Genomic DNA, 8,298 nt, shown 5'->3' with positions numbered 1-8,298 from the left:
GCACACCAAGGCTTCCTTACATTGCAATCAAACTCCAGACGCATGTGCTACTTTGTGAGTCTGGCTTTATGTGGGTACTGTGGAATTGAACCTGAGCCATCAGGCTTTACAAGCAAGAGCCATTGAACCCTGAGTTATCTCTCCAGCCCTTCTTCTTTTTTCTTTTATGATAGGGCCTGAGTCTATAGGCCTAGGCTTGTCTGGAACTCACTATACATTGGGAGTTGCTTGTGCCTCAGTCTCCCAAGTGTTGGGATTACAAGTGTGTGCCAACATAGTCAGCTTCATATGTTTCGATTACTTCTTTCTCACTGTCAGAGTGTAAACTTCATAGGATAAAATCGTGTTTGTTCACTATTCTTGTTTGTGTTCTTTGGGGGAGCTGAACCACCAAATTCACAAGTTTGCTGAACGCTAACATCTAGGATCTTAGATATGAACACTTCCTTTCTTAAAAAAAAAACAAAAAAAAATCCATCTCAATATCTCAAAAGAACTTTGGACATCCCAAATGTTACTGTGTCTACACTACACCTAAAACATTTCCTTCCATGGTTTCACCAATGTGAGTCGCGTGTTCCCTTCCACAATGTATAGATAGAATAAGAAAGTTCTCAGGAGAAAAATAAAGCTTTTGTCAGTAGAATTTAGGATGGGGGGGGCAGGATCTGGAGGAAGTAGAAACAACAGATGGGAACCACAGAGATTTTCCAGAGTGGGAAGAAAAACACAGGGATTAACTGGGGCCCCTGGTAAAGGAAGTAGCCCTAAATAGCTATCTTCACACACTTGGGGAAAGGACGGACGTGCTGTTACCCCAGGCACGCTTGTGTGGTCTCAGGGTGCCCTGCCTCTTGAAGTGGCATCTCTGTAGTTGAGTAATCCCGAGGAATTGTCCCAGAGGCTTCAGGAGGGAGGGAGAGGCAGGGGCCCGCAGTAGAACATGAGATCTATTTTTCACAGCACCTACCATGGCTCAGCAGCTTATTTGCACAATTCTGTACTCTCAAGATTAATTAGCAACTCATTTTTAGATAAGAGTAAGGAAAAAAAATGAATTAGCTCAAAAATAAGCAACAGCTGTGTAGTGGGCATTTATCTGCACATAAATACACAGATGGGAAAAATATGAAGCTTGCTGTTATTATTGAGTTCAGGGTGTTTTGTTTAAGTGCTTTTTGTTTTTGATTTGGATACACCTAGCTATGAGCGATTTCAATTTTTGAATTTTACTTTTGAATACAGGAAATGTCTGAGACTTTCCTGAGATGTAGGAGCACCGGCCAGTTACAGGCGCGTGCACACACACACACACACACACACACACACACACTTCCCCATAGTACAGTACTTTAAAATTACCAGCACATGCAGAGGAAAAACTAAACCCTTTGACGTCACTCTTGAAATGAGGAAACATAAACAGAGAAGGCTCCACTCCAGTAAGCTGCCAGCCTTGAAGCCGATTGGTCTCTGCTTCTCCTTGCCTGTGGCAACTGACAGCGCCTCCCAGCCTTGCAGGCCGACTCAGGCAGCCGGTCGGTGGGTCTGGGCACTGCGGCAGCCCGGGCCAGGTCTGGGAGGAAAGTGGTGTCCTCGCTCAGAGCGAGCCTCTCTCTCCACCTTCCTCCTTTCTCCATCTCTGTGTACAGCCTGGCTGTTTCTTTTGCTTTGCTCTGCTTTGCTTTGCTTTGCTTTTTTTTTTTTTTCTCTCTTCTCCTCTTTTCTTTTTATTTATTTATTTATTTTACATAATTATATTTTCTAATCCTGGATGAAGTTGCTGGATTCCGCAGTCCAAGTCTTCATGAACAAGCCGCACCGCTCAGAGATTTCCCGGCATTCAGAGGTCACAGAACTGCCACTATGGTTAAATGTCTTGTTTAATGGTTGAGGTATGTACCATAAATTTAAGCGGCAAGCTCATTTTTTTTTTTTTTTTGAGAAAGAACAGTCACAGGGAGACAGCAGGATTTTTGTGTAAAATGAGCCTGTACATGCATATCTAACTATCTGTAGCATAAATAGCTATATATGTGTATTATTATTATTATTACTTTTTGGTCTGATCGTTCCTACAGCAACCAGCTTTTGAATTTCCTTCCTTTTTTCCAGGCGAACTGACTAAACATTCACTTAGCCTGAATTAACCATTTGAGGGCAACAGGGCTTCCTTCCATTCCGTGTAAGGAGAGACTGGCATTTGCTCTGTACTTAGAGCCCACTGAGAAAGGCATTTTCCCCCTTCTCCTTGTTTAATGAAGGCAATATTTCTTCTCCACTATAAATCTTAAAGTTGGAGTCTATTTAAAAAAAAATTGGTGGAATAGGGTAAGAAAATGTTGATAAAGCATTCTTCCTGAGGGCTGTGGTACAGCTAGAAAGAAAATCAGTTTGTTTGTTTTGTTTTGTTTTGTTTTTTCTTGAGTTTGTCATGTTGGTTGATAGCAGATTTCAAGATGAAGAAATTAGTAATAAAAGAGGAAACTGGCTGGCAGAGTGAGGGAAGGTATACAAATGAGTAGAAGATATCCAGAAAAAAAAATGAATTTTTGAGGAAGAATTCACTTTATTGCCCAGCTGCATTTTATAAGAAGTGTGTTTTCTTAATTTCATAGTCAACAGGGGAGGTGTAGGTACTGAGTTATGTGACCAGTGATTTAGAGCTTAGTATTTACAAAGGAAAATAAAACTTCACTTTTACTGCAAAATTTGCTAATTATCTTTCCCTACAACTGTTGAGAGCAGAGTCACATATTTAATTAGGGACTTAAGTGATGGGATCTGGGGACTAATTAATCATCTAAGAATCCAGTTCTTCATGTTTGCTCTGGCCACAGTGAGAGGGGAAACCTCCTGGTACCATGAGGCAGGCATATGCATTCATACACAGTACATACTCTAGTGGCTGCAGAAAGACTGACGAAACCCAGGGTAAGGTTTTCAGTGGTACATCACTATGCATTAAAGGGGACCTGGCTAAAAATTGTCCTTACTAACAGGCAGTTTTTTTTATAAAAAGCAATCAAATAAGATTTGATTTACATACACTTCCCGATTACCCATCTCTGAGTTATGCAATAGCAAACGAGAAGGAATTATTTGAAACCAGCAGCCTGTTCCAAAATTTCTCACTCCATGTCTTTAAAGTTTCTATGGGTCAATGTTGAGAATCAGAAATCTGTAAAACTGGGTCATGTCAGTTGCCTGGTGAAGCAAGGTATCAAACACACCGTGCATTTCAAAGGGCAAAGAAAATTAACAGCACGGACCAAGTTAAGAACTGCAAACATATTAGGTCTGAAATGCAGCGGATGTGCTGTGAATGGACAATTGCTTTTCTGCAGTGCCTGGTGGGAAAACAAGACTTGGTGTGTTGCAAATGCATAACTGCAGCTCCTCCATTTCCTTGGCTCTATCTTTTCTGGCTGGCTGCTGAGACAAAGAAGGCTGTCAGTGGTTCCGTCTTGATTGACATTTGCTGTAGTAGAGGGGCCTTGCTTTCTGTTGCCAGAAGATGCCCAAAGTTAACTACTTGCCACTCCAAAACCTGAATCCTCTTTATAGGAATTCTTACCTGACCTGAAGCTATCTGCTTCCAAGGGGACCCACGGACTGAACTGAGTGTGTGGCAGAATCTGAGGTGAATGTGTTTTAGCACATTAGCTTGCAGAAACTCTTTTGAATCAAGTTACTTTAGGACAAGGGCGGAAAAATCCAAGTGGTGTCAGGGACAGGCATCAGTTTAAGGACAATGACACCAACACACCTTTCAATGCCTTGCACAGTGTTCATCACAAAGCAACCCATTGTTGGTGTTTGATAAACACCTAGGTAGTGTTCGCTGAGAATTCACCCAGCAAACTGTGAATTATTGTAAATAATTTAAATGTCTGTCAAACATGGCATTTTAAATTACTTTTTAAAAAATGCTTTGCTGTTAGTCTAAATAAAGTAGAGTTTGGAAGTCAACTGTCAATAATAGAGAGAAGGGCACTTCAACAATTGATTTATGTTCTTTTCATCCAGATGGATGACTTACATGCAAAAGTAAAATGACCAAGTTTCCACCAAGTGGGAATATATCACCTGGACATGCCTCTGCCTAGTAATTATTCTTCCAGAGTCTAATTTGTTGTTCACCAGGCTCAAATCACAGGGGAAACTGCTTGTTGACTCACAGGACATAGTGTTGGAAGAAATTTATTAAGCAGCAAGCTAATCCTAGGCATGACTAAAAAGGCTCTATCATATTAAAACTAACTGTCAAATTTAAGGCTCAGAAAAAACTTGGGTCCATCTAGGTAAAGAAGCTAACAGGTATTCTGCATGATACTTCTCACATTGCAAAAGTATATAAGGCAGTCTTCTGTGTGGGTGAATTATCAAAAAGAAAAATTGTATCATAAGAGTTTGGGACATGCATCCCAAAGAAGTCTACTGAAAAGTAGGAATCTCTCCTAGCAGGTACCTCTGACTGAAGAAGAGGGAACTTGGCATTTGGAGACTTTCCTAGGTGTTCACACAGTGGCAAAGCCATCTCCACCAGGCCTTCCCTATGGGAGTAACCGCATTTTCCCTAAGAAAGCACTCAGGAAGTACTTTCATCCTCCATGAGAGTGCCCTGGGCGTCATCCCTGCCTTCCACTCATGAGTCTCTAGGCACCCCTGCTTTCATTCACGAGATGATACCTTCTTGGCATATTAGCAGTCATTATGGCAGTTGATAATCAGATTTGAGGAAAAGGTTCTATAGAAACCCCAACTACATGCCAAGCACTATTAGAAACCTGAATACACAAAGGGCAATATGCCAAAGCTCTAGCATGAAATCAAGACATCATATATATAAATAAGGTCGCCAACAATCACTTAGCCATGTAAATAATTGAATTTGCACTTAAAGAGGGCTTGCATGAAGTGAACTGCAAAGGGCAGTAGATAGAGACCAGGAACCTGGATGGGCATCCTCCCTTAAGCTCTAGCTACCTGCATGACTCTGTCTCTCACTTCTTCTTGACCTCAGTTTCCTCATCTGCAAAAAGGATCTTGTTGTATTGAGTTATTTCTTATATCCCTTTTGTTTCTGGAGTGTTCCTATCTTATGCTCAACCCGGAGAGCTGGTGGTGGTAGTGGTGGTTTTGTTCAGTTTTTGAGACATTGTCTTTATGAGGGTTCATTTGGGGAAGCAATCATCAAAGGCCTGTGTGTTCTTGAGAACCTCCCTGAAGACAAACTGGGGATAAATAAGGCCAGGGGCTACCAGAAGAGCTCAGCTTGGGGACCAGGCCTCAGGTTGACAAGCTTCCCAACTACATGCCCTTTATGACTTTATTAATCCAGGGCCTGTAGGGCAAGGTGCAAGGGAAGAGTGCAGGGGGGGCTCTGCATCATCACCTTTATAGCCCACGATGCCACAAGTCACCCCAACACAGAGTAGAGGTCCCCCAGAATTCCTCCACAGGTTGGAGCAAGCAAACCATGTGCAAATTGTCCTCACTACAGCTGCTCACTGTGGTCCAAGCAAACCCTTGTTAACTCCAAAGCACCCACAGTGAAGTCAGGAATCCTGGCTCCCCATGGAGTTATAAATAGGTGGCTTAGTGCTGATTTCTTTTGAGGTAGGATCTCGCTCTAGTGCAGGTTGACCTGAAATTTACTATGTAGTCTCAGGGTGAGCTCAAACTCATGGCGATCCTCCTACCTCTGCCTCCCCAGCGCTGGGATTAAAGGTGGGCGCCACCACATCTGGCTAGTGCTGATTTTGTTTTTTCCTCTCTCTCTGACATGAACCCAACACATTAGATTGTGTCTCTCTTTACCTCTTCCCTTTTCTTCTGGAATCCCATGTGATAGGCTAGATGGAAGGCTCAGAGGCAGAGCTTGGGCATGGGAAGAGGAAACCCAAGGGAGAAGTTTAGTTCCTAGAATGCTACAAACCCAAGGACACAGATGCCAGTCACTGCCGTAGGGGTTGTTAGTGCTCTCTCTCCCGCTGAGAGGGTCTCCCTGTCTTTGTCTCCTTTGGGGACAAAGAGTAGGTGTACAGTCACCTTGTGTGCTGATTTTAGCTTGCTGGGACTGCCACACAGAGCCAGAAGTTCTAATAGGTGCACGAGCGTCTTTCTACAGGCCTTTTCACCCATGACCCTCAGCCATGCCTCTTCCAGAGTCTCTGACACTGTTTCTATCACCCTGGCTCTCCTTCCACCCGCTGTTTGTCACACTCTCCCGTCAGCCTAGACTTTGTTTGTAAATTCTATTTTCATATATAAATGCTTCAACCTTTCATTCAAAATAAAACAACCGCTGCATAGCATGCACCATAGCACACATGTCAAAGACTATGTTTGTTGGCCTGAAGTGAATACGGAGACAAGTAGACACTGATTTCCAACCTCGGGAACCATTTACTGGTTCAACGTGTGCACAACTGAGTCTGCGCAAAGAGGGGAAAAAAAAAAAACTAAAGAACTTTGGTGATGAGGAAAAGCTACTCAGAAGAGGCAGTTCTATGCAAATTAGAGGGCAAGAGATGAAATTTTTGACCGATATGTTTATTTTCATTATAATAATCTTGACTGCGATCAGTTGAAGATATATATGGTTGCTCTTTTGGAGTCACCTATGCAATGGTTGTCTTAAAAGAATAGAATATTAAAGTGAGCTAAATATGTTCCCATAGGTTAATTCAGCTACTACTTTGGCATAAGAGGGAGAATTAAATTCATGTATTGGGATTTTCTTCACCATCCCTTGAGTTACGGGACTGGAGCCCTTTGGATAATCTTGAGAGCAGCTCCAGGTTCCAGTAGACACCTGATGGACATGAAGGTTCCTGGCAGTGAAGGGCTCACACTATGCAACCTGGTGGGAGCCACGTGGGGAGAGACATCACCAGGGTCAGTAAGCTTCTGACAGTGACTCCGAACTTCCAAAGATCACTTGGGTCGAGTAAATTTCTTAACCTCTGGAAACTTCATTTCCCTGTCTTTAAAGTAAGGCTGTTTGGGACGGGGGGAGTTGGGGAAATGACTCAGAGTGCTTGCTGATTAGGCATGAAGGTCTCTTGAGTTAAAAAACCCCCCAGTTTGACTCCCTAAAACCCACGTACAAAGAGCTGGGCATGGCCATATGTGTCTGTAACCCGAGTCCACGGTCTAGAATTGCTGGAACACTCACTGCCAGACAGCAGCTCCAGGTTGAGGAAGAGACTCCCATCTCAAGGAAATAAGCAGATAAGTGATATGAGAAGGACGCACGGTGTTCTCTGGCCCGTGTATGTGTAAACATTGGGTAGGACACACACACAATAAATAACTTAAAAAAAAAAAAAGCTGTTGGGTGCTTTTTCCTGTCCAAATTCTGTCATTTGCCCTGATGATATTGACACTGAGCCATGAGTCTTGGACCTTCCACCTCTCCCATCCCTCGTTGCTACCATTTCTCCTTGTAGTTCGCCACTGCTCACTTGTCTGAATTCATATTATGTCACCTGCAAGATAATCTCACTGCCGATGAGAAGGAAGCAAAAACAAGACCCTGGGTTTGGAGACTTTCTCTCAAGGAGGACTTTCACCCCCTCCGGAAAGTTGCCTCCCTTTGTCTCATTCCTCTCCTATGGGGAGGTGGTTCTCCATGGCTACAGAACACTTTTAAGACAGTAAAAGGACATGACTTGTGTTCACTGTAACTGGGGTTTTAATGTTGCAAAACAAATGCCCTTTTCCTAGACTTTTCCCTATCTTTCATGTAGTGTCTCCCCGACTCCAGCTTGGGTTTCTTTAGAGAATCACTGAAAAAGCACGTTGATGGTGAAATTAGACAACCCTCAGAAGAAAATTTTGGCCAGTTGGTTGTCCATGGGATATCTACTCTGAGGCCTTGCCCCCTGGTATGAGCATGCTGGCTCACCCCAGTGGCTGGCGTGATGCATTTCGGTCACCTTAATCCAGATACTGGTGAGTTTGTGTGACTCGGATGGTCCCACCTCTCCTGTCTTCCAAGTGAAGGCTTAGATGTAAAGGCTGAAGCTTGAAGAATAAGGAGCAGGTTGACAAAAATGCACAGAAATCTCTTAAGCAATAGTTGATTCTTAATATATTATGTAAATACCCCAATATTTAAAAAAAAAAATTCTAAATCCTATTGACAGTGCTCTCTACATTGATTTGCATACAGAAGTATGAAGCCAACACCCTGGTAATGTTTGCCACACATGGGCAATTCTTTCCTTCCTTCCATCTTTTCACTCTCCTCTCCTTCTGTTTCTCATCTGTAAGGAGAAGATGGAAAAA

At 42.9% G+C, this 8,298-nt stretch overlaps 1 protein-coding gene across 2 annotated transcripts in view; it reads left to right on the top strand.

The window, feature by feature from the left end:
* The first annotated feature begins 1,467 nt into the window (after positions 1 to 1,467).
* Pde7b (phosphodiesterase 7B) overlaps positions 1,468 to 8,298 on the top strand; it is a 381,712-nt gene continuing 374,881 nt past the window's right edge. Inside the window, exons 1-2 of one of the 2 annotated variants that reach the window (XM_045158761.1) lie at positions 1,468 to 1,542; positions 1,781 to 1,895. In XM_045158761.1, coding sequence (XP_045014696.1) covers positions 1,875 to 1,895 — 21 coding nt within the window. In that variant the 5' untranslated portion in view covers positions 1,468 to 1,542; positions 1,781 to 1,874. Of the gene's footprint in view, positions 1,896 to 8,298 lie in introns of both variants that reach the window. The other variant, XM_004651322.2, reaches the window with a different exon arrangement.

This window comes from Jaculus jaculus, chromosome 9, assembly GCF_020740685.1.
Source record: "Jaculus jaculus isolate mJacJac1 chromosome 9, mJacJac1.mat.Y.cur, whole genome shotgun sequence".
Taxonomy (NCBI): domain Eukaryota; kingdom Metazoa; phylum Chordata; class Mammalia; order Rodentia; family Dipodidae; genus Jaculus; species Jaculus jaculus.
Note: the sequence above shows the minus strand (reverse complement) of the source record. Positions and strands in the feature narration are given on the sequence as shown.